The sequence below is a fragment of the Mobula birostris genome, chromosome 2 (genome assembly GCF_030028105.1).
Source record: "Mobula birostris isolate sMobBir1 chromosome 2, sMobBir1.hap1, whole genome shotgun sequence".
NCBI lineage: Eukaryota > Metazoa > Chordata > Chondrichthyes > Myliobatiformes > Myliobatidae > Mobula > Mobula birostris.
The window spans coordinates 47341791-47366933 of record NC_092371.1 but is presented as its reverse complement, the minus strand read 5'-3'; the positions used below and the strand labels follow the sequence as shown (position 1 = coordinate 47366933).

General features: G+C 39.4%; 1 protein-coding gene across 2 annotated transcripts in view; it reads left to right on the top strand.

The window, feature by feature from the left end:
* helz2a (helicase with zinc finger 2a) overlaps nucleotides 1-25143 on the top strand; it is a 131305-nt gene that overhangs the window by 89434 nt on the left and 16728 nt on the right. For both annotated transcript variants that reach the window (XM_072240296.1, XM_072240303.1), the window contains exons 12-18: nucleotides 2260-2382; nucleotides 3842-3979; nucleotides 8095-8239; nucleotides 10418-10534; nucleotides 17419-17611; nucleotides 19633-19776; nucleotides 22152-22373. In XM_072240296.1, coding sequence (XP_072096397.1) covers nucleotides 2260-2382; nucleotides 3842-3979; nucleotides 8095-8239; nucleotides 10418-10534; nucleotides 17419-17611; nucleotides 19633-19776; nucleotides 22152-22373 — 1082 coding nt within the window. The remainder of the gene's footprint in view (nucleotides 1-2259; nucleotides 2383-3841; nucleotides 3980-8094; nucleotides 8240-10417; nucleotides 10535-17418; nucleotides 17612-19632; nucleotides 19777-22151; nucleotides 22374-25143) is intronic.

Below are 25143 nucleotides of genomic sequence, written 5' to 3'. Positions count from 1 at the left end.
TAACTACCCTATCTACCTGTGAGGCAACTTTCAGGGATCTGTGGACATGTGCGCCCAGATCCCTCTGCTCCTCCACACTACCAAGTATCCTACCATTTACTTTGTACTCTGCCTTGGAGTTTGTCCTTCCAAAGTGTACCACCTCACACTTCTCCGGGTTGAACTCCATCTGCCACTTCTCAGCCCACTTCTGCAACCTATCAATGTCTCTCTGCAATCTTTGATAATCCTCTACACTATCTACAACACCACCAACCTTTGTGTCATCTGCAAACTGGCCAAACCATCCTTCTACCCCCACGTCCAGGTCGTTAATAAAAATCATGAAAAGTAGAGGTCCCAGATCCGATCCTTGTGGGACACCACTAGTCACAATGCCCCAATCTGAATGTACTCCCTCCACCACAACCCTCTGCCTTCTGCAGGCAAGCCAATTCTGAATCCACCTGGCCAAACTTCCCTGGATCCCATGCCTTCTGACTTTCTGAATAAGCCTACTGTGTGAAACCTTGTCAAAAGCCTTACTAAAATCCATATAGATCATATCCACTGCACAACCCTCATCTATATTCCTGGTCACCTCCTCAAAGAACTCTATCAGGCTTGTTAGACATGATCTGCCCTTCACAAAGCCATGCTGACAATCCCTGATCAGACCATAATTCTCTAAATGCCCATAAATCCTATCTCTAAGAATCTTTTCCAACAGCTTTCCCACCACACATGTAAGGCTCAGCAGTCTATAGTTACCCGGACTGTCCCTACTACCTTTTTTGAATAATTTAAATTTTCCTGTCCTCTCTGAGTCTATCCTTTTCCATGATAATGCTGAAGGCCAGGGAGTGGTGGTCACTGTCCCCTAGATGCTCACCCACTGAGAGATCTGTGACCTGACCCGGTTTGTTACCTAATACTAGGTCTAGTATGGCATTCCCTCTAGTCGGCCTGTCAACATACTGTGACAGGAATCCATCCTGGACACACTTAACAAACGCTGCCCCGTTCAAACCCTTAGAACTAATCGTGCCAATCAATATTAGGGAAGTTAAAGTCACCCATGATAACAACCCTGTTATTTTTGCACCTTTCCAAGATCTGCCTCCCAATCTGCTCCTCTGTATCTCTGCTGCTACCAGGGGGCCTATAGAATACCCCCAACAGAGTAACTGCTCCCTTCCTGTTCCTGACTTCCACCCATACTGACTCAAAAGAGGATCCTGCTACGTTACCCACCCTTTCTGTAGCTGTAATAGTATCCCTGACCAGTAATGCCACCCCTTCTCCCTCCTCCCCCCCCATCCCTTTTAAAACACTGAAATCCAGGAATATAGAGAATCCATTCTTGCCCTCGTGCCAGCCAAGTCTCTGTCATGGCCACGACATCATAATTCTATGTATTATTAAATATATTAGACTGTAGGATTCAATCTGATTTCTGCCATCTCTGAAGTTTATGCAAACATTGTGTTTTGTGATCATGATAATCTTTCATTATTATAGCTACACTCTGCTTTTGGCATCTAATATTAGGTATACAAAATGCTGGAGGAACTCAGTTGGTCAGGCATCATTCTGGAGAAGGGAATAATCAGATGACTTTTAGTCTGAGGCCTGATATGTTGACTGTTTATTACTTTGCATAGATGCTGCCTGACCTGCTGGGTTCTTGCAGCATTTTGTATGTATTACTGTGGATTCCCAGCATCTGCAGAATCTCTTGTGCTTAACATTAAATATCTTCAGTTTCTCTTTCAATCTGAACTCTTGCTTCTCCCATTCCCTTGTAACTCTCTGACCAATCTTCAGTGCCGTACTGGATGTGATTGTTCTTTTGATGGTTTTAATCAGATTTTCATGATTAATCTCATATCATGGATTTGCTAACCCTGTTTACCTGGACGAACTACTAGATAACACTAAGCCACCACTACTTTATTTATTTCCCGTCAGTCACCCTATTAAACAGCCTGGCGTCACTTTGTGGACATATAATCTATCTATGTATATTGTATAAGTTATTTTATGTATTTATATTTATTGTGTTTTTTATGTGGTGCATCAGATCTGGAGGAAAAAATATTTCATTTTCCTTACGCTTGTGTCCAGGAAATTACATTAAACAATCTTGAAGAAGTATTAATAAAATATGCTAATTCCAATAACACTTCTAGATATTTATCTGGCACCTGCATTTCCACTTTATTATTGATTATTGATCATTATTGATTAATACGTGCCTATTGGAAACAACCATTCTAGGACTACCAAAAATCGGGCAGAAATGCTACAACATTTCTAAGCTACCAAATCTCAACCTGAGCCAAGAAAATGCAGTTCGTTGTGCTCTTCAGCGTCCTTTTACACTTATTCAAGGCCCGCCAGGTAAGAAGGTTTCTTAACTTATTTAACAGGGTTGAGGAATCGAGAACTAGAAGGCATATTTTAAGGTAAGAAAGATTTAATCAAAACTTTTGAGGCCACATTTTTGCACAAGGGTATGACCCTATGACACTGTAAGTCTGTATGGTTCAATTTACTGGATAAGAAGGTTTATATTTGAAAATAAGAACAAAAAACTTGGATAATAGAGCAGAGACTTTTCATTATCTGCAGAGAAACCTATTAACTGAAAAGAATCAGAAGGGATATTAGGGAACAAAAATACTTGAAAAACCGTGTGAGATAAAACAGTAATGCATGTGATGATTTTTCACTGCTGCTTCATCAAAAAGAATTTTACCTAGCTAACAATTTTTTGTAACTTTGTTTTGCATTTTAACAAAAATTATCAAGATATTAGATTATGATATGCCATGTATCATTACATTTGAATAGATAGGTGAAATGTAATTGAAAGTCAAGTTCAATACATTTTGTCCTTGCATGCACTGGCCACACTTAGGTGCAGAGAAGTGTGGTAGCCCATAATTATCATTCATGAATGTGTGATTAGTATCATTCCTGGCCCATTTACATGGGACATCATGATGCCTCTTAAGCCTATTCCATTATTGTGTGAGACATCCTTTAAGAAATTTAATATTCAGCACTCCCTCAGGCCCCCTTCCCCTGGGTGCAAACCATAGCCCTGCCCCAAACTGGGGCACCCACTTGATTCTCTGACCTGCTGACAAAGCCATCCCTGTACCCTTTCACTTACTAATATTTCCTCTTAAGTCTGATCACCAGTCTAGTCAACAATTCACATAATAACTCAATTTAATTCCTGAGTATTAATCAGAACTTCTCCTTACCAGCTTTGTCAACCCCTATCAGAATCAGAATTAGGTTTTTCGTCATTGACATAGGTCAGCAAATTTGTTGTTTTGTAGCAGCAGTAAGGTGAAAAACATAACAAATGTTGTAAGTTACAAGAAATAAATAATAATGCAAAGAGGAATAGTGAGGTAATATTTATGAATTGATGGACCACTCAGAAATCTGATGAGAGAAGGGATTGTATTCTCTTACTTTGTGCTATCTGCAACATTTCCCAGTACTGACCATATCCTGAACAACTTTGCCCCCATGCCACTCAACTCCCAGTCATCCCCAATTACACCCCCTATACCAACTGGCAGCAACCCTCTACACTTCCAAACTCAGCACTGATTGACTGGCAGTTAGTCAGTAGCTGTGGATCTGTATGTGCATTGATCAATTTCTAGGCAAGTTTTACTCCTAAAATGGAAGACCCTTTGGCTTTAAATGAGTCTGGCTGATAGCTGAAAATGTGCTCATTGATATTGCGATGTGTTCACTTCTGAGCTGTGTGTGAAGATTCACCCCTTTGTTTCTTAAAACAAGTTTCTTAATTCATACTGATAACTTTTTTATACAGGAACAGGAAAAACTATGGTTGGAGTTCATATCGTATATTGGTTCCATAAAATGAATTCTTCTACTGGCCCAGATGGGCAAAATAAAAACTATATACTGTACTGTGGACCTTCCAACAAATCCGTCAATGTTGTTGCTGGTAAAGTGAAATTATATCACTAAATTTATAGTATCTTAGAAATTGTTGTTTTTTAAGGGGGGGGGCAGGTAAATTTTTGAAAGATCAGGGGATGAATGTCTCTGGGGAACTGGCACAGGAGAACGTTTGAGGGCTTGGACAGATCGGCCCTGGTTACAGTGAATGACAGGGCAGACTTGAGGGACTGTGCGACCTTCTCCTGCTTGTACTTTCAACTGAAACAGAAGTTGCTGGAGAACCTCACCAGGTCAGGCAGCGAAAAACAGACAGTATTTTGGGTCAGTGATCCTTTTTCTGATTTTCAACACCTGCATTTTTCTTGATTTCCTGCTCCTATTTTTGGTCTTCTTGGACTGCAAAGTTCACCAGTTTCCTTCAGGACCCTCCATCTACTTTATACATAAATGCATAGCAAGTCTTGGACACATCCAGTGAGTGATAATATCCAATGAACACTCCTTCAATGCCTTTCAATGATACATGTATGCACCATAGTATCTAAAGATAACTACTGCAGAAGAAGGTCTTCATGGTGTCCAGGAGGTCACCTACTGTACAATTTAGAGGGACCTGCTAAAGCAGATTCCAGTTCAATGCTGGGACCCAACCTGTCTCCTTCGCAAGTGACCCTATTTTCATCACCATTACATTAGCCTCTACCTCTCCCTATTGAAGCTTGCAATAATGCAGCTTTGTGATTGAAAGGTAACAGTAATTGCAATTAATACTTTTTTGAATGTGCGTGTATGAATGTGCAACTACTTGTATGTGCACTCATGGAGTACAAAGGTACACAGACTGACAGATACACGCACGCATGCGCGCACAGTTGCAGTTTTTTTGTAGGATTCAGCTTAGAATTGAAGAAGACATTTTATTTCTCAGTGCTGCCTTTTGATAGCCTTAGTTTCTCAGATGATATGCAATTTTATAATATTTTAAATTAATCTTTCATGCCTTCCTCGACTCGTAAAGATGATAAGCAATGTTGAAAAGCATATTAATGTTCTGTTTTACATAGCTTTTCATCATCAAGCTCTTAAAAACTATAGCTTAGGAGATCTCGAGCAACACACAAATGAGGCAAGGTCCTGATGAAGGGTGTCAATTCAAAATGTTGACTGTTTATTTGTCTCCATCGATGCTGCCTGACCTGCTGATTTCCTCTAGCATTTTGAGTGTGTTGCTCAACACTCCCAGCATCTGCAGTTTCCCATGACTTAGTTTAAAAAAGACTCTTCTAAATTCTGTTTAGAACATCTCTTTAATTCCCCCCCCCAAATAATTCTGATGAAATAATGGAAGGATTTTATTTCCAAACACCATTATCCTGAGCAAGATGACCAACTATAAATTAAGGAATACATTGCTTCTGTGTATTCAATTATGTCCTTAGTTGTGCAGAAGTACTTAAAACTGTTACTTATTTCAGAAATGCAACATAGGTTGTTGTATAAGAAAATGAAGCAATCAAAAAAACAAAATATTTCATCCCAAGAACAGAAGATGAATAAAAACTCAGATCAGTTGATACTCTGTACCATTCGACAACCAAGAAAAATTGGTTAAGACATAAGAACTGATCTTTTCCCCCTCCTGGTCTCTTATAATCGTTTACATCGAACAAAACGAGCAGAGGGAATCTCAATTGAACTTGTTATCTCAGGGCAGCATCCACAAATTGCAGTACTCCAAAACTACTGGATTAAATGCACAGCCTGTGTCTTCCATTAAATAATTGTTGTGCTATGAAGTGATCACTTTAAGTTCCAAAGAAAAATATATTACCACTTTTTCAAAATAACAGTTTTCACTATATATCAGAAAACACAGAACATAGAAAACCTACAGCAGGATATAGGCCCTTGGGCCCACAACGCTGTGCCAATCATGTCCTTACCTTAGAACTGCCTAGGCTTACCCATATCCCTCTATTTTTCTAAGCTCCATGTATTCATCCAGGAGTCTCTTAAAAGACCCTGTTGTTTCCATCTCCATCACTGCTGCTGGCAGCCCGTTCCACGCATTCACCACTCTGCGAAAAAAAACTTACCCCTGACATCTCCTCTGTACCTACTTCCAAGCACCTTAAAACTATGCCATCTTGTGCAAGCTATTTCAGCACAAGGAAAAAGTCTCTGGCTATCCACACGATCAATGCCTCTCGTTGTACACCTCTATCAGGTCACCTCTCATCCTCCGTCGCTCCAAGGCGAAAAGGCTAAGTTCACTCAACCTATTCTCATAAGGCATGCTCCCCAATCCAGGCAACATCCTTATAAATCTCCTCTGCACCCTTTCTATGGTTTCCATGTCCTTCCTGTAGTGAGGTGACCAGAATTGAGGACAGTAATCCAAGTGGGGTATGACCAGGGTCCTATATAGCCGCAACATTACCATTCAGCTCTTAAATTCAGTCCCACAATTGATGAAGACCAAAGCACCGTATGCCTTCTTAACCACAGAATCAAATTTAGTAGCAGCTTTGAGTGTCCTATAGACTTGGACCCCAAGATCCCTCTGATCTTCCACACTGCCAAGAGACTTGCCATTAATGATATATTGTGCCATCATATTTGACCTACCAAAATGAATCACCTCACACTTTCCTGGGTTGAGCTCCATCTGCCACTTCTCAGCCCAATTTTGCATCCTATCAGTGTCCCGCTGTAACCTCTGACAGCCATCCACACTACCCACAACACCCCCAACCTTTGTGTCATCAGCAAATTTACTAACCCATCCCTCCACTTCCTCATCCAGGTCATTTATAAAAATCACAAAGAGTAGGGGTCCCAGAACAGATCCCTGAGGCACACCACTGGTCACCGGCCTCCAGGCAGAATATGATCCGTCTACAACCACTCTTTGCCTTCTGTGGGCAAGCCAGTTCTGGATCCACAAAGCAATGTCCACTTGGATCCCATGCCTCCTTATTTTCTCAATAAGCATTGCATGGGGTACCTTATCAAATGCCTTGCTAAAATCCATATACACTACATCTATGGCTCTACCTTCATCAATGTGTTTAGTCACATCCTCAAAAAATTTAATCAGGCTCGTAAAGCACAACCTGCCCTTGACAAAGCCATGCTGACTATTCGTAATCATATTATGCTTCTCCAAAGTTCATAAATCCTGCCTTTCAGGATCTTCTCCATCAATTTACCAACCACTGAAGTAAGACTCACTGGTCTATAATTTCCTGGCTATCCCAACTCCCTTTCTTGAATAAGGGAACAACATCCACAACGCTCCAATCCTCTGGAACCTCTCCCATTCTCATTGATGATGCGAAGATCATTGCCAGAGGCTCAGCAATCTCCTTCCTCGCTTCCCACAGTAGCCTGGGGTACATCCCGTCTGGTCCCAGTGACTTATCCAACTTGATGCTTTCCAAAAGCTCCAGCACATCCTCTTCCTTAATATCTACATGCTCAAACTTTTCAGTCCACTGCAAGTCATCCCTACAATCACCACAATCCTTTTCTGTAGTGAATACTGAAGCAAAGTATTCTTTAAGTACCTATGTCGTCTCCTTCGGTTCCATACACACTTTTGCACTGTTAATTGAAATAATTTTAGAGCTGTATTTCCCAATGAATAATTTTAGAGCTGTATTTCCCGAAAAGGAAATTCATTGCATAATCTCATGCAATTATCAACCAGATGATATTTGTCCCATTAATGTGAATGGTATCAAATAGAATGTGTTTTATGGTGTTAAATGATAATTTGGTTATATTATTATAAGTGCAGGTATACAGTATCTTGAATGTGTTCATGACACTTTGTTTTTGACAAGGTGAAAGATTGATAAATTATTTAAAATGTCATGCTGACATTTGTGAAAATTGTGAAGAATGTCATGCTGACATTGGCCAACAGGAATCGGACTGAAGTTGGTCAATTTTATTTCACAATGACTATACAGTCACCAAATAGAGGAGGTCTTTATTGCCACCTGTTCAAATAGCATGAAATGGAACATTCTGTCCGATATCTAAATTAATGATATCAGAATGTCAAGATGATCAGTAACGTTCAGATGTATACAAATAGTTAATTGTTAACAACATGAACCTGCAAAATGCTTATATCTGTGCTTTATATAGAATACCTCCTGGAGCTGAAAACAGAGCTGAAACCACTGCGTGTTTACAGTGAGCAAATGGAGATGATGGATTTTCCATATCATGGCAGCAACCTGTTGATCTCAAAGCGGTCCATGAGAGAAGCAAAACCAAAACCTGGACTGAAGTGAATATTTCTCTTGCAATTTCAATAGTTCTTGCGTAATGTTATTGCATAATGGCCTGCAGTGCAGTTTTAGAAATTATAGAACATCAAATTATACATGTGAAAATTGTATACAATTCCATGGTCACTTTAAAATTGGAAATGCATTGAGGTGGTATGCAAATATCCAAACGATGATGTTGTGTATTTATGTCTTCAAGCTAAGTTACTACTGCAACAGAAATGCCTGCCTCATGGAAACGATGGAGCCAGAATAAAACTTTGGCCATCTTGTTGAATTACAATTGTTTCTTGCTGGAAGGCACATTTAAGTTATTCCCTAAATTGTGACCTCTCTACTAGCAACATGGAATTATAGAATGATACAATATGAGAGGCTATCTGGCTGCCGTTACTTTGGCACCTCTTTGAAACCGTTCACCAATTAGTCCAATTCTCTGCTTTCTTCCTGCTGTTCTGGAAAAAAATCCCCAATTCCAATTACTTTTTAAAAATGTTATTGAGGTGGCTTTTACTCCCTTCTCAGGAAATGGAATCCAGCATTTAAAGGTTCTTTTGCCATTTATCGTACTTCCATGTTTTCTGGCTCGTGACCTTTCTGAACACAAATTTTATCCCAGATCTTTCATCGTTTTGAACGTTCTTTTCAAATTGCTTTTCAACTTCTCTCCTGTAAGGAGGAGGACACCAGCTACACTACTCAATTAAAATTCTTGTCTTCCAGGAGTCTCAGAATTTGAGCACTGTAGTTAAGCTGAATTTATTTTGTTAATGTATGTATTTTTTTATCCACCTTGGACAAATGAATTCCCTATGAAAACAGAGTAAATGTTTTGGTTTGAAGATCCAGTTTTGACAAATGCAGCAAATTAGTTCATATATCAGGCTCTTTAGTTGAAAAAGGAGGCAGGTGACAGAGTGGTGGAACAAGTTCATGGGCTCACTCCTGTTTCTGTTCTTATGGTCAAGCTTCCTACCATATTTTCATTCATGTAAATGTTGAAAAAATTAGGTCAGTTGTTTGTAGGTGTGTTTCAGTCCCGCCATGGAATGAACAGACTAATATTGTTATTTGTGATCTACAGTATTAGGAAAAAAACATGGTGATCAGTTAGTTAGTTGAAGAAAGTGTTATTTCCTGGCATTTACTTGTGACACTGAATGATCTCCAGTACTAGTAAAGAATTGATCATGCTGTCAGATCTGATCAATGTAAATCAGTTCTTTGCTAACTACCTTTCATAAAAACTTTATCTCGGCGAAAAACTCGATAAGTTCTGGTCACGTTTTATCTATTACACACCTAGCTGGAAATTCCTTGTTAAATGGAGAAGGGTTACAGGTGTGACTATGTGGGCACCTCAGGCAGATCTAAAGTAACAAAGGGCTGTGATGGGTAGAAATCCCTTTGGTTGCTTGTACTAAATTAAATATACTAGTAGCTGCATGTTGCACTCAATTTTCACTTCCTTTGCCTTGGGAGTGGAGTATAATGTGCAATTCACAGATATACAATTCTAGTTGTAATTGTACAAAAATATGTGTTTAGGAGATTGATGCTGGGATTTAACTGATGATTGTCACATGATTAGATACAATGAGCACTGGATGCTTAAATGATTAAAAATGAAAGTATACAATATGTTTTACCTCATTTAATTTGTAAATGTTACTTTATGTTAAAAATTAAAAATAACACAGAAAAGACGGGAGCTACTCAGCCCTCCAGAGAGCATTTCTGGAAAAGAAATAAAGTTTATACTTTAGGTCTGGTACCTGTGGTCAGAACTTTATCATGTTATGTGACTTGCTCTTCTGTTCTATTTCATTGTGTTCTGTATTAGAAACTTCAAAATATCAAAGTAATACAATGCAAACCCTTCAGAATGAGCAGCAGTTCCCTACAGTATTTCTGTTTTGGATGTTGTTTTTAAACATGACATTTAGAGTTCACTATTGTCATTTATTTCTCTCAAATTTACTACATCTTCAGTTCTGATCTCCTGAACCAAATCTTAGGTCAGGCTTTAAGACTGTGAAAATCACTTTGTTGTACTAACCTCTGATTGTAAGGGCATTATAGAAGAAATCATTATGAATTAAGAAGTTGCATGTAAAAGAATAATCTTTGTTTGAAGTTAAAAATATAACTGACTCCAGTGTATTTCTTTGTTGCAGGCCAATAACCCTACATTACAGAATCCGACAGCCTTCAAATCCTTATGCAAGTAAAATAAGAGAATTTGATGCCAAGTTTCAAACTGAAGCAGAAGTGACAAAGAATGAAATTAAAGAGTATGTCAGAAGAAGCCACACTTTATCTGTCAAATTGGTTTTTAACTTTACTATTTTAGTATTGCTTTCATTGATGGCTGCTACTTGCTTTGAGGATATAGGTCCTGGCAAAGACCATCCTCAATAAAGAATCTACTCACCTTTCCATGGCATTGTCATCACCAAGTGACTTGCTAATATTATCCTAGTAGTGAGTGTTGAGCAGAAACTCTGTTATATCTACCACACTGTATATAATATGGCCATGCTGTACTGAATTATTTAACTCTTATTACTCTAAAGCCTTGTTACAATCTACAATACACATCAGTTAGTGTAATGTAATAATATCCTCTGACATAGATAAGTGCATTTCCACTAAGTCTCAAGAATCTCCCATCATAATGGCCAAGGGAACTTGGTTAATTGTCATAACATTGCCTTCCCTTCCTGCACACCATATCTGCAATATTTTGTCATGTTCAAAATCGGCAGCTACAAATTGTACAGACATCTTAATTGTCTTCTCCCAAATCTATTATCTTGACCAGCCAGAAGGGTGTGTGTGGCAGGAGCACGGGAACAGAACCACTAACAAGCTCCCATTGTGCTTGCACAATATCCATAGCTGGAAATACGTTGCTGTTCCTTCACCATTGTTAACTTCCTAACTGAAACGTGGAAGATGATTTATCTGTACATTCAGAGACAATTAGAGATATCTAAACAATGCATACCTTATCCAAAAACCCCACATTCCTACAAGTGAATTAAAAAAAGATCCTCGGATGATATGGCATAGGATTCAAGTTTTCTGGATCTAGGAACAGAAGTACCAGGAAAAGCGGTCCTTTGCTGCTGCTAATGCCCCATGCCAGAGCAGGTGTGTGTGTGTGTGTGTGGGGGGGGGGGGTGGGTGGAGGGGACAGTTGTTGGATAGGGAGAAGATTAGGGAAATATTAGGGAAGTACAGAGCTGGAAATTGTTATGAAAAAGAAGGATTTTAGAGACATAGATTACAAGGAAATTTTGGGGGCCCAGGAAAGAGCTAATGCAGATTTGGGACAAATCAAAGACAGTTAGCCCTATAGGACTTTGTACACATAGATCCAGGAAATAAGAGCAATACAGAAAAGTGTAAATTCAACTGAATTTCTTTAAACTATAAGCCTCAATATTGAGATGTGGAGCTGTTTTGTTAGGAAAGAGCCAAATTAAAAAAAAACATGCTAATAAAGGAAATTACCCCACACAAGGAGGTGATGACAATAACAGTCACTGTCAACACTGCTGTTATGTGAATATGCAGATTCACTTGAATGTTATGGAGGGTACATGCCACAAAAAGTGAAAAAAGCTGATCATGATTCTGTTTTTTAAACTGTTTCCACATATTTGAAGAGCTAAACTCAATCAGTCTAAAATTCATTTCAGGTTTGGATATTGAACTTAAATATAGCATCTAGAGTAAGCTAACTACTGCCAGATTACTAATTTACAGTTTATTGCCTCTTGTGTCCATGCTTTAAGACTTCAAAAGACTCTGTGGTTCTCTAAGTAAACACGAGGAATTCTGCAGATGCTGGAAATTCCGGCAACACACATCAAAGCTGCTGGTGACCGCAGCAGGCCAGGCAGCATCTCTAGGAAGAGGTACCGTCGACGTTTCGGGCCGAGACCCTTCGTCCAGTCCTGACGAAGGGTCTCGGCCCGAAACGTCAACTGTACCTCTTCCTAGAGATGCTGCCTAACCTGCTGCGTTCACCAGTAGCTTTGATGTGTGTTGCGTGGTTCTCTAAGCTCTGGTTGCAAATGTGCTACAGAGAAACCTTTGTAAGTTAAGCTGCTTCATTTGCAAGAATAATCTTTGTCTGAAGTTAAAAATAGAAATGATTTATGTGCACCACAGTTTCTGAAGGGATGTTGGATTGTGCATAATTAGGCACTTGACAAGGGCCAATAAGAAGAAGTTACATTTAAGCAGAGCAGTCATTGTGTGAGTGGGCCAGTGTTAGATTGGGGTGTTCAGGCTTCAGCTCATTGAGGCTTTGGCGAAGGCCGTAGGTAGATTTTTTTTTGTTTAATTTTTCTTTCTTTTTTTCTCATTGCACAGTTAGATCAGGATAGTGGAATGCGCTCCTCTTGCAGGATGCGGGAAGGCATGGAGACCTCCAGTCTCCCTGACAACTACACCTGCAAGTGCAGCTTTTTACAGACTGCGTTGAGGAATTGGAACTGGACGAACCTCGCACCATTCAGGAGGCTCAGGATTTGATTAATAGGACATACAGGGAAGTGGCTGCACTCAAGACATGGGACACAGAGGGGAAAAGGAGATAGACAGCCAGTGGAGAGCACCCCTACTGCCATTCCCCTCAACTATTGCTTTTGGTGGCAGGGGTTGGGAGGGGGGGAATGACTTAGCGAAAGAAAGCTACAGCGGTCATGTCTTTGTGTCTGGCTCTGTAGCTCAGAAGGGAAGTTTGGGGGAAGAAGAGGCTAGCTGGTGCGATAGGGGATTCATTGGTTAGGGGAACAGACTGGTGGTTATGTAGACGAGAATGAAATTCCTGGGTGGTGTGTGTCCTCCCGGGTGCCTGAGTAAGGGGCATTTCAGATCGAGTACACCACATTCTTAAGAGAGAGAGTGAGCAGCCAGAGGTCATGGTCCACATCGGTACCGATGACATGGGTAGAAGGGATAACAAGAACCTTCAAATGAGTTCAGAGAGTTAGGTGCTAAGCTAAAGGTCAGGACTTTTATGGTTGTCATCTCAGGATTGTTACCCATGCCAGGTGCTCATGAGGCCAGAAATAGGAAGATGATACAGCTTAACACGCCTGGTGCAGGAGGGTGGGGTGGAGGTTATACTAGAGTTGCAGGGAGACAGGAACCAAAGTGCCAGAGCTGATAGCAGGGTGATTGTGGGGAAAGATATTGTTAAGCCTGCATACAAAGTCAGGAATCAAAAAGGTGAGCATAGTGGGACTAATGTTTTGTGTTGTGTATATTTCAATGCAAGGAGTATTATAGGGAAGGCAGTTGAGCTTAGGACATGGATCAGCATGTGGAATTATGACATTGTGGCCATTGGTGAAACTTGGTTGCAGGAGGGGTAAGACTGAGAGCTTGATGTTCCAGGTTTCTATTGTTTTAGATGTGATAGAGCTGGAGGGATTAAAGGAGGAGGGGTGGCATTACTAATCAGGGAAAATGTCGTGGCAGTGCTTAGACTGATCAGGCTAGAGAGCTTGTCTACTGAGGCAATGTGGGTGAAATTAAAGAGTAAGAAAGATATGACCATGTTAATGGGATTATATTGTTGACCACTCAACAGCCCACAGGATTTAGAGAAGCAGATTTGTAGAGAGATTGCCTACTGTTGCAAGACACGTAAAGTTGTGATGGTAGGTGGTTTTAACTTTACACATATTGATTGGGACTTCCATACTGTAAAAGGGCTGGATGAGATGGATTTTGTCAAATGTGTTCAGGAAAAATTTCTTAATCCGTACATAGAGGCTGCAGCTGGAGAGAGCGTGATACTAGATTCCCTATTAGGGAATGAGACTGGGTATATGACGGAAGTTTGTGTAGAGGAACACTTTGCATCTAGTGATCATAATGCTATTATTTTCAAGATAATTATGGAGAAAGATAGGTCTGGTCCTCGGGCTGAGATATTAAATTGGAGAAAGGCCAATCTTGATGGTGTCAGAAAGGATCTGGCAGGTGTGGATTGGATCAGATTGGTTCCAGCAATGGTGTACTTGGTAAGTAGGAGACCTTCGAAAGTGAAGCTTGGAGAGTGCAGCATTTGTATGGTTGTATTAGAGTAAAAGGCGAGGATAGCAGGTTTAGCAAATCTTGGTTTTCAAAAGGTATTGAGACCCTGGTTTTAAAAAAAGAAGGCAGTTCTTAGCAGGTATGGGCAGGAAGGAGCAAATTAGGTATTTGAGGGCTAGAAGGAAATCAGGAGGGCTAAAAGAAGGCATGAGGTTACTCTAGAGGCAAGGTGGAGGAGAATCTGAAGGGCTTCGACAGATATATTAAGAGCAAGGGTCAAAATTGGTTGGCTGGAATATCAAAGTGGTCATCTGTGAATGGAGCTGAAGGAGATAGGGGTGATCTTAAATGGAATTTTTACATCTGTATTTACTCGGGAGTCAGACACGGAATCTGTAGAAGTGAAGCAAAAGCTGCGGTGATGTCAAAGACTATACAAATTACAGAGGAGGAGGTGTCTGCTGTCTTGACAAAAAAATAGGGTGTATAAATCCCCAGGGCCTGACAAGGTGTTCCATCAGACCCTGTGGGAGGCTAGTGCAGAATTTCAGGGGTCCTAGCAGAGATATTTAAAATGTCCTTAGGCATTAGTGTGGTGCTGGTGGATTGGAGGGCAGCTCATGTTGTTCTGTTGTCCAAGAAAGGCTCTAAACCTAAACCAGGAAATTATAGGCCTGTGAGCCTGACATCAGCAGTGGGAAAGTTATTGGAAAGTATTTTAAGGGATGAGATATATAATTATTTGGATACAGGGACTGATTAGGAATAGTCAACAAAGCTTTTTGTCATGTTTAACCAATCTTATGGAGTTTTTTGAGGAAGTTACCAGGAAAGTTTATGAAGGGTAGGCAGTGGATGTGTCTATATTAATTTTAGCAAGGCCTTTGACAAGATCCCATATGCGAAGTTGGCCAACAAGGTGCAGTTGCTTGGCATTCAAGATGAGGTAGTAAATTGAATTAAACATTGGCTTCATGGGAGAAATCAGAGAGTGGTAATAGGTGGATGCCTCTTTGACTGGAGGCCTGTGCCTAGTGTTGTGCCACAGTAGTCGGTGCTGGGTCCCTTATTGTTTGTCATCTATATCAACGACTTGGATGATAATGTGGTAAATTGGATCATCAAATTTGCAGATGACACCAAGATTGGGGGTGTAGTGGACAGTGAGGAACATTATCCATGCTTGTATTGAGTTCTGGACCAGCTGGAAAAAAGGGCTGAAAAATGGCAGATGGAATTTAATACAGACAACTATGAGATGTTGCACTTTTGGAGGAGAAGTCAGGGTAGGACTTGCAATTTTGAGTGGTAGGGTGCTGAGGATTGTGGTAGAACAGAGGGATCTGGGAATACAGATCCATAATTCCTTGAAAGTGGCGTTACATGTAGATAGGGTTGTAAAGAAAACTTTTGGCACATTGGACTTTATAAATCAAAGTATTGATTGCAGGAGTTGAGATGTTATGTTGAAGTTGTATAAGATATTAGTGAAGCCTAATTTGCTGTATTGAGTGCAGTTTGATCACCTACCTACAGAAAAGGTATCAATAAGATTGAAAGTGTGCAGAGTAAATTTACAAGGATGTTGCCAGGACTTGAAGACCTGAGTTATAGGGAAAGGCTGAATAGATTAGAACTTTATTCCCTAGAGAGTAGAAGAATGAGGGCAGATTCGTTAGAGGTATGCAAATTTATGAGAGGTGTCAATAGGGTAAATGCAAGCAGGTTTTTTCCACTGAGTTTGGGTGAGACTGGAGCTAGATATCGTGAGTTAAGGGTGAAATGTTTAAGGGGAACGTGAGAAGGGAACTCAGAGTGTGGTGAAAGCATGGAACAAGCTGCCAGTGGAAGTAGTGGCTATGGGTTTGATTTCAACAGTTAAGATAATTTGGATAGGTACGTGGATGGGCAGGCGATGGTCTGGGTGCACATAGATGGGACTAGGCAGATTAATAGTCAGTATGGACTAGATAGGCTGAAGACCTGTTTCTTTCCTGTAGTGTTCAATGACTATTACTCTACTGTAGCTATAGTAGCTATTAGAGTTCCAAGTACAAGATGGATTTTACTGGCAACTAAATTATTTGGGAAGGTATGATAAATTGTTAATAGAAAAAAAGGAGAACAACGTTAAGACAAATAAAGTAAAACATTTAGGAATGGAAATACAACATTTGGAATTAGAGGCAGCTTGGATATAAGGCACTTATAGGAGTTTTCAGCTATAGGTATTGACATCTTTCTCAGTTCTGTCTCAGTGCAGGTTTGAGTACCAAACTAGGAACACTTGTCCAACTACCCAGACTGACTGTCCATTGCAGTTTAGAAACAGTGCTGATGAGATGTATTCTTTCAAATCAGGGAGCTACGATCCATCTGTTTTCTCAGGAAAACATAAAAGATATTATTAGATTTAGATAGCTTCAAGGTCACAGTATGAATTTTGAAATAAAAATAATGGAAAATTCTGGACTTACTTCGGCCCACTGGCATCTGTGGAAAGAGAACAAAATGTTGACTTTCCATGTATTGTTTTTGTATCTATCACAATATGAATATCTTCATCAGAGTTTACCAGCAATGAAATCTTTGTGATATTAAAATCTTGTTTTGTAAATTGTATTGTGCTATTATTTGAAGTTTAGATTGTTGTTCATTAAAAATTACGCAGTTAAGGCTAAACACTTATCACATTTCCAAAGACATTCTGAGGTTAATAATATCAGAAACTGCTGGAAACTGTCAGTGAAACAAACAGAATCTGTGGAATGAGAAACTAAATAAATGTTTCAGGTCTGAAGCTCATGAGATTTTCAGATTCTGGGGCTTCGTTTGACATTTTACCTTTTTAAAGAAGGATCTGTTTTAAAGAGCAACAGTTTTTTTTATTCATGTGTCCATTCAATCCTGTGGAAGAATTCCACATTTGCTGTTTAAAAACCTAATCTATCAAAGGAGGAATTCACAATGCATTACAGTGAACTTCCCTAGGGGTCTCTCACCCTCCTGTTGATGTTTAAGGTTTCATTGGAGTTATGGCAGACAATCTGGAGAATCCCGTCATATAAATCCGTAAAGTTGTACTTGGGTATAACTCTTGGTGTCTTTTTTTTTTTAGGTACAAGAAATTGCTTGACAGTGCTCGCAACCATGAACTTAAATGTCATGATGTCATCCTTTGTACCTGTGCCACTTCTTCCAGCAAAACTCTACAAAGATTAAGAATGCGCCAGATCTTGGTGGATGAGAGTGCCATGTGCACAGAGCCAGAATTGTTGATCCCTATCGTTGCACATAAAAAAGCAGAGCAGGTAATTGGCATGATGTTGTTGTAAAATATTACTTGAAGATAATTTTCAATTCATTTCATTGCTTTCTTCTTAAATTAGGAGAATTAGATGGCATGCTGTATGATCATGCTTACTCTGTGTTGGCTCTGTGAAGAAAGGCTGGACTTGACAGCTCTCCTTTACAAGTTGAAGCAAGTAATTTAGCCAAGTCTGCCATTATTGGACTTACTGTTTCCTTCAGCATAATCTTGGCCAACCTTTCACTGGACTACAATCCTCAGTGCCAGAATCTCCATGTGACCAATGCTGCCTCCTATCGTCCATAGGTTGGACAGTGGTTACGAGGTCCTGTCAGGTGGATCCACCTCCAAGGTGTTAGAGGATTTAATGGGCTGGTGTCGCCTGTAGTTTGAACTGAAGTCTCCCCACCCAATCTCTCCCACAGCCTGGCACTGAAGTGCTTGGTAACTAGTGAGGCCTGCCCCCAGACTCAACACTCTCAAATCCATCACTGAAATTGAATGGACATTTCATGATCATTCTCTCCTTTTCGAACTTTCAAAGAAACTCAGGAATTATGCAGTGGAAAAATAAAATAAAAATATTAAGATATTAAAAGACAAGCAAAAGTCTTTTCAAATGAAGTCTGTGCATTCATTTTATCAGTACCTCTTATGCTCACATCTATTTTACTTACTGTCAGACCATGGGATTTCTGATGCCTTATGGCCATTAATTTTTATATAACAGTGTTCTCTTGCTTCTGACAAAATTTCAGTTCTTGATGTACTTACCTGGAATCTCAGATGCATTGCATCATGGGATACTTTGCACCTGGACTGCCTGTTCCTTGCATATTTCTTCTTCTACAGCCTTCCTTCAATTCATTGTTAGCAGGGCTGCTTGTTTGCCACAATAGGCAATGAAGGCCAACACCCAAGCTCACTGGCTCCAAAAGCCGTTTTTAAAATTGAATGCTTGTGAATGTCTTTTGCAATCACAAACATTCAGGTACAGCTGAAAGACACAAAATACTATTTGAAAATGCAATATATGAACATTTATAAAACAATCTTAAAAGAGCACAAACAACTAATAATTAAATATTCTTAAATCAATTAAATAAAAAAGATAAAGTTATACGTGATTGCACTTTCCACTGCTGTTTCTTTCCTTTGAAAGCAATGGCCTGATGGAGACAGATAGGTTGAACTCATCCAGCTCAGTTTGGACAGACACAAGTGTTGGGAAATTTTGGGAAGCCTGCATTTCAGCACTATGGTACAGGTGTCATGAGGTTATCACTTAGCTGAAACAGAAGATTCAGAAACATAATGCGTCTACCAGATTTTAAAGGGAGCAATTAAACTATTCTATTTCTCACCAAGACTGTTAGCATAAATTAATTGTTCAATAAATGCAACATTTCAGTATTCTTATTTACATTATTAATCCTATTTGTTTTATAAGTATCTCTGCTACCCCTGACTACTGTTTTGCCTCTAATGTATATCACTTAAAAATTTTCACCCATTGAAGTAACCTGGTTAGTTATTCAGTATTAAATGTACAAGTTCAGGTTAAGCCATGGTAGCAAATTTGATACATTTTACATTAAGACAGCAAACAGTGTAAATTTGTTTATTCAATAAATATTCGTTCAAATTACAGTAGTTATATTTTAATAAGCTAGATGGAGATGGGAATATTTCTGTTTTTAAATATCTATTTATATAGGCATCTCAAGGATGCATGTGCCTCTCTCGCAGAGAGCAGTTCTTTTTCAGTAGGAAGTAATGTCAGCTTCATTATGGAACTTCATTGTTGAAAGATGTCCAGTGTAGCATTTATTTGAAGGATCATGCAGAAGGTCCGGCCTTTATGTTAATATTGCTTAGGACTGGTTTCAGTATTTAGAATCAAGTAAAATGAATTTTGCACTTATGAGGCCCGTGCCCATAACTTATATGGAGGAAAGCAAAGTTTATTTGAGTTTGATTGCTTTAATTGAGTTGTTTATAAAATGATACATTTTCCTTTAGATTGTTCTTCTGGGAGACCATATGCAACTACGTCCTATTATATCCAATGAGTTCTGTCGACGCCTTGGCATGGAGACATCACTGTTCGAGCGCTATGCGCGCTACGTTCAACAGGGATTGCTCCTTGATGTCCAATATCGGATGGTAGGCATTAACTCGAGGAACATTGTACCATTTCTTAATGCATGCATTACTAAATGACAATAAAAGAGGACTGCGTGTCCTCATAATCTAATCTAATTGCTCAAGTGCTGTTTGTAGACAAGTTGTTCATAACTTGATTTCAATATAAGTAATTGTATGTGGATAAATTACTGATACATTGGCAGTCTTTCAAACTTTTGTTTTTAATATTGAATAGATGATTTAAAAAAACTAACAACTTCCTTTTGCAAAAAAAAACTGCCTGTGAGATTGCTTGTTCCATTCACCTTATTATCAGCTTTTACACATGTGGTAGGGATATCTGTCCAAGTGTAATAGGACACTTCCCGAGTTGTATCGGCCTTCTTCATGCCTTGTCTTCCTGAATCTCTGTGGTACAGTGACTTCCAGAATTTGGCTCTTTAACTTGCATGGTTTGAGGAGAAACAGGAATTTTGAAAGGTTCAGACCAGCGAGATTGAAATCATACTGGGGGCAAACTTTGGGCATTTTAATTTGGCATCTCCCGGGGGAGTTCTATCTTGGGACAATATTTCTCGTGCTAGTCAAATTCCTGCCAGAAAATTAAGCAGAGAATTTCCCACTGGGTAGCTGGAGGCATAGAAATGTGTAAATTATTCTTCTTTTCTGGGTTAACCCTAATTCAAATAACATACTTTCTGATCTCCCAAAAAATGGTGCAGAACTGGGCAAAAATATGTGTAAAATAACACAAGGCCAATTAGGATAGAAGTATATGGGCTATAATGGGACATGGGTAGGTTATTTTGGGACATTTGTGCAGCATTTATGGTCGTTGGGCTATACTCACATTTACAGCTGAGAAGTGAGTCAGCGCTTAGATTCCTCTCGCTATGGCGCCCACAATAGAGTGGCAGACAAGTCTCCCACAGAGGTGCAAATCAACCACTTGCGAATATTGTGGTTATAGTTTGTTGTTTAGCTATCTCTGTCGAGGAACAGGCATATTAAAATCACAAACTGAGCCAAGGGAATGTGGATGCCCAATGCCTGAAATAATCAGTAGGTGAGGGAATATCTGTAGAGAAACACAATTAACATTTCAGGTAAATGACCTTTCCCTGGAATTCGACCACCTCAATGAAATTATAAATTTTAAGCAAGTAGAAAATTAGGACAAGAGGAAGGAAAGGATAATGAGCAACAGTCAGCCATTTTGAATGGCAGGGTAAGCTTGAGGGGCTGAGTGGCCTACTCCTGTTCCTGTTTTTTAGTGTTCTTCCTTTGTTCTAAACTGAAAGATTAGAGCATCTAAGTGAGAAGGTGATATGTGGTGCAAGATTGGGCTAAAATGGAGGTGGAAGGTGTAAAAAAAAATAGGAAAATAGAGACAAGAGATTGCAGATGCTGGAATTTGGAGCAATAAACAATTTGCTGGGGGAACTCCGTGTGTTGAGCACCATCTATGGGGAGAAAAGAACTCTCGAAATTTTGAGCTGAGAACCGATATCATAATCAAATAAAATAAACCAGGAAGATTAAATGACAATGTCAAAATCATTATGAGCACCAGTTGTCTGAAAGATTATGGAACAGTGCTCTCAAATGAGATAGATTACAGGCTGTTGTTTGTGAATCTGAGATGTCATTGCTGATTTAGAAAAATACTTGTTACAGCTCCACCTGCTGACAGGCATTTTCTTTATGACCTTTCCAGTAGTTATTTCTGGTGGTACGGGGGTATAAGACCATAAGATATAGGAGCAGAAGTAGGCCATTTGGGCCATCAAGTCTGCTCTGTCATTCAATCATGGGCATCTTGGCAAGTGTCTTGAGTATTCCTCTCTGAGGTAAATTTCTTCTAGCTGAAAATTGTTATTAAAACTTTAGGGTGAGAACGGTGTAGGAACATAAGAAATAGAAGCAGGAGTTGACCTTGCAGTCCCTTGACCGGGTCTGCCATTCATACGGGTGAAAAAAGGTGATCTTTTACCTCAACGCTATTTTATTGTACAGGACTTTGGAACAGCAACACCTTTTAGTTTATCGTCATTTACAATATACTCTGCTTTGCCATTTTTTTTTGCATTAATTTGGATTACCTCATGTTTCCACGTTATATTCTGTACATATTGTCCATGCTGTTCAGTTAATTTATGTATGTCACCCTCGAGTTTCTCTCACCTCCTCACATATCACACTTTCATCCAAATAATTCACGACAGTAGAAAATTTATAATAAACTGTTAGTACGTTTTACAACTTAAGTCAAAGACTAAGTGGGCTGAATATCATTAAGATTCTATGTTTATTTTAGGGAGTGCGAACTTACATAATTATTATATTCTGTTGAATTCAAGATTATAAATATGATTTAATGTTTAATATTTCAGCATCAAGAAATTTGCCAGTTTCCTTCTGATAAGTTTTATAAAGGGAGATTAAAAACTGATAAAAAGATTGCATCTCGCCCAGAAAGTGTCTTCTATCACCCTGGCAAGTACCATTGCCCGATAATCTTTGGGCATATCGTGGGGAGTGAAATTAGTTTGATGGTTTCGACAGAAGAGGGAAATGAGAATTCCAGAGCAAACAAGCCAGAGGCTGAAAAAACTGTGAGTAATGAATCCTAATTATACAGCGAAGGTCATCAAACTGAAAATATCCAGTAACTGGACATATGGAGGCTGCATGCAAAATATCACAAAACTTTTAGATTTGTCTGCTAATTGAATATATTTTATATTTAAATTTCTATGTAAAAAATCTATTTTGATACAGTTAAAATATATTTGTTGTTTGTAATGGGTAATTATAAGCTAAGAAATACCTTAAACATTTTTACATAGAAATTGTTCGGTATCTGTAAGAATGAAATGAAGGTTGATCTTAGTGAAATGTATATCCTTTTTCTGGAGCTTGGCAAAGTCTATGTTTCCCATGGCTGATAAGCATAAAAGCCTAGAGACAACTTAGAAGCTAGTGAGCTCAGGGAAGTGAAGTGACGTACTGATACATATTGCCATTATGAAGGAGGAGGCTTTGGTGTCCATGGCGGGGGACTGATCTTCAGGGCTCACCAAGTGTCCTTGGGAATGTTGTCGAAATAAAGAGGGGAAAATGCTGGGGTGTTGGTAGAGAATGTTATATCTTCATTAGCCATGGTTGAGGTAGCAGAGAGACTCCAAATATGAAGATCAAAGGAATCTAGGTGTTCTAGTACATGAATCACAAAAAGTTAGCAGGCAAGACCAACAAGTAACTAAGAAGGCAAACGCCATGTTGCCTTGTCTTGCAAAAGTGTTGGAGTTCAAAAATAGGGAGATATTGTTCCCCACCCCTCCCCTCCTGTCTTCTCCTATCATTTCGGATCTTCCCCTCCCCCTACTACTACTTTCAAATCTCTTACTATCTCTTCTTTCTGTTAGTCCTGACAAAGGGTCTCGGCCTGAAACGTCGACTGTACCTCTTCCTATAGATGCTGCCTGGCCTGCTGTATTCACCAGCATTTTTTTTTGTGTGTGTGTGTTGCTTGAATTTACAGCGTCTGCAGATTTCCTCGTGTCTGAGATGTTGTTCCAGCTGTACAGGGTATTGATGAGCTCACATCGAAAATACTGTGCATTGTTTTGGTTATTTGCCCAACAAAGATAAGACAGTATTGGAGGCAATCCAAAGGAGATTCACTGGGCTAATTCATAGAATGAAAGATTTGTCGTATCGATAGAGATTAGACAGTTTGGATTTGTATTACTTGGAGTTGGGAAAAATGCTGAGCAACACTATAACATACTGAAAGGTCTTAACAAACTTGATATTTAGATGTTTTCACTCATGACAAAGTCATAAGCAAGGGAACAAAGTTACAAAATAAAGGGCCAGCCATTTAAAACTGAAGTGTGTAGAAATTTCTTCTCTCTGAGGGTTGTGATTCTCTGGAATTCTTTACCCCAGAGGGTAGTGGGGTCTACACCCACTCCTATTTTCTTGTGTTCTTTTGTTTTTGTTTTTGGATTTTGTAAATTTCAAAAATAATCACTTTGTTGTTGACTAACTTGTTTTACCATTTATGTCACATAATAATTTATCTCCAAAAACAAGTCTTTCAAAGAGCTCCTGACTGGTGGCATCTCTTCAATCCCTCATGATATTTCATTTTCTCATCAAATTTTCAAGCTTTCAGATTTTATGTCTGTACTCGTCTAGTTCTAATTTGCCTGCAACCTTCAGCACAAAAGAATGAGCCCCCGAACTCTGGTCACAAGAGGCTCTACTGATGCTGGAAATCTTGAGCAATACATAAGAGATGCTAGAGCTCAGCAGGTCAGGCAGCTTCTGTGGCAGGAGATCAACAGCAGTTGTTTTAGGCCAAGACATTGACTGCTTATTTCCTTTCATAGATGGGAGACACAACTGTGTGTGTTCTCCTATTCTGATATCTTATACACCATATTGTTTCTCTGCTTCTGGTGACTATACCATATTCTACCTTCCTCCAATAAGATGGTCCTTAGAACATGCTTCTTTGTTCAAGCTTTTGTTCCCACTCCGCCTTTGGCTTTCTTTCTCCCAATTCACCTGTATGAAATGCTGGGTGACATTTTTCCATAGTAGAGACATCAAATATTGAGGGATAGATCAATTTATTCATTAATTCTAGGTTAAGGAGCTTACAGTAAATTAATTAACTAGATCTTGCAAGTTAAAACAGTGAATAACTTCTGAAAAAAGCACTTTGTGGGTTAACTTTAGGTATAAAATTAGTGAAACATTAGGCAGGAGAAAAGAATGGTTTAGAAAATCTCCATACAGCAGAACATTCACTTAACATTCAATCGTCAGAAACCTCCTACACAGGTTACTGACAATTGAAGCCGCCTTCTGTATAATAAAAAAAAAGGAATAACCTGATCTGGTGTATGAAGAAGAAATCCATCACATAAATATTTTTAGATACAAGTTGCTTGTAAGGATTCAACTTACTCCTTGCTTATACCACACCAACCTATGGGAGATCTTCTTTGGATCTACAACTGTGTCCCTAACCACCAAACCCCTCAATGAAACTCAAACCTACCACTCTGCACCTTCCAGTGACACCTTGGCTCTGTTCACAACAGAATATTCCTGAATGGGCTCAGTCAAAATCATGATCTGTCATTGCGTTCCATAAGCTTAATAAGTCCTTTAAAACCTTCACACACAACACGCTGGAGGAACTCAGCAGGTTGGGCAGCATCTATGGAAAGGAACAGTCAATGTTTCAGGCCGATGCAGGGTCTCGACCTGAAACATTGACTGTTCATTTCCACGGATGCTGCCCGACTGTCCAGCGTGTTATGCGTGTTGCTTTGACCCCAGCATCTGCAGAATATTTTGTGTTTA